This window comes from Notothenia coriiceps, unplaced genomic scaffold (genome assembly GCF_000735185.1).
Source record: "Notothenia coriiceps isolate Sejong01 unplaced genomic scaffold, NC01 NC01_scaffold00009450, whole genome shotgun sequence".
Taxonomy (NCBI): Eukaryota; Metazoa; Chordata; class Actinopteri; order Perciformes; family Nototheniidae; genus Notothenia; species Notothenia coriiceps.
This window is the reverse complement of record NW_011342151.1, coordinates 1,914-3,632: the sequence shown is the minus strand read 5'-3', so window position 1 is coordinate 3,632 and position 1,719 is coordinate 1,914. Positions and strand designations below refer to the sequence as shown.

General features: G+C 39.4%; 1 protein-coding gene across 1 annotated transcript in view; it reads left to right on the top strand.

Annotated features, from left to right (window-relative positions):
• The first annotated feature begins 766 nt into the window (after positions 1-766).
• Positions 767-1,719, top strand: part of LOC104945304 (protein NDRG2-like) — a 2,678-nt gene continuing 1,725 nt past the window's right edge. The window contains exons 1-2 of the mRNA XM_010770950.1: positions 767-885; positions 1,035-1,095. Coding sequence (XP_010769252.1) covers positions 779-885; positions 1,035-1,095 — 168 coding nt within the window. The 5' untranslated portion in view covers positions 767-778. The remainder of the gene's footprint in view (positions 886-1,034; positions 1,096-1,719) is intronic.

The window sequence follows — 1,719 nt, the reverse complement described above, 5'->3', positions numbered from 1 at the left end:
TGTGCCCACCAGGTCAGGCCATAAAACCTGGTAGTATCAACATACAGTACGACTCCATTATCACATTCCTTACGGGAGATTAGAAGCAGGGATGGTCGTAAATGTCAACACACAGAATAGGTTAAATATTTTAAAGTAAAGACAGAATTAATCCCTAACATAAAATATAGAGTCTAATCTTTAGTGATCATGCATCGTGGATAATGGCCAATCACTACATTTGTTAGGTTTCAACATAGATATATATATAAACACTAGATGGCTCAAGGGGGAGTCGCCAGCGTAGCTCACCGGCGGCCATCTTGCCACAGTCAACAACTACTGCTACAGCTGTTTGTAAGGTGAGTGATCTGCACACAAATACTCTTAACTCGCTGAAATCTTGACTGATTTACAAACGGTTTGGTTTATTATAAACGTTATTAGCATGGCTATGATACAGGAGACAACAAGACATGTTGAAAAAAAAAACGTCATGATTATAATTATAAGTATGCAGTATCATAACTACATATTTGATGTATATCACAAACCAAACCGTTTGAAAATTGGTTGAAAATTGAGCAAGCTATGGTTATTTCAATAGTGCACCATAGACATAATGTTATGAATGAGCGAGCTGCCTGTGGCAAGATGGCCGCCACGTGGCAACGTCGGTCTCCATTGGCCAGCAGCGCGGGTGAGTCATCTAGTGTTTATATATATCTATGGGTTTCACTTTCATGGGGGTACCTTTTGCACGTCTATTACACATTGGATGTTGTGTGTTTTCCTAATTATGATGGATCTTTCGACTGATATTGCTTTTGTTTCCTGTTACAGTTACCAGTATCCCACCATGGACGTCATAGCGGACATGCTCCCTAACGTCCTGCAGTTTTTCAAGTGAGTCACCAGCATTTGACGTAAAAGGAGCAGAATTGAACGATTTTTGCCTGTTCTGTCTCACCTTAAAATACACTTTTGATTGTTTCTCTTTGACTACATATGTGGAGATTCTCCGTATGGTTTTTAACTTATTTTGTCCCTCACAGCTTCCGTACTGTAATCGGAGTTGGTGTGGGAGTCGGAGCGTACATCCTCTCCAAGTTCGCAGTGAGTGTCTTTTGTTTTAAGCTCTTGTGTTCTGACAGCAGCTAATTATACTGCACCTTGGTGTGTTATTAAACCGCAGAGAAAGATGGTAGTAACATATGTAGTAATTGTCAAATTTGTGAAATTGTAAAGGATGCATTAATAAATCTGTAACTCAAACATCTTTGCCATTTGTAATGTAATCTATGTTCAACCACTCTTGAACAAGTTCGAATCCAAGAATGACTAAGGAAGTATAGCATTAAACTTTAAGTACCAGAAGTAAAAATAACTCATTGTTCAGAATGGCCCATTTCAGAATATATGATATTACTGAATTTAATTATGGATGATTTAATGAGACTATCACTTTAATATGACAGCTGCTCATGCTCATTTACATTACTTTATGGTAGAAAATACAATATCTCGCTCTATGGAAGGCAGAACTGTGAAGTAGCAAAAACTGAAAGTACTCAAGTAAAGTACTAGTAGTTTAAATTAGACTTACGCAGCGTCCACACGGCGGCGTGCGTTGAAGCTTGCCGGTGGGCGTGTCTGAAACTCGACCAACAACCAATCACATGAATCTCCCGCCCGGACACACAAGCACGCGGTTTGATTGGCTACAGCTTGTACTGGCAT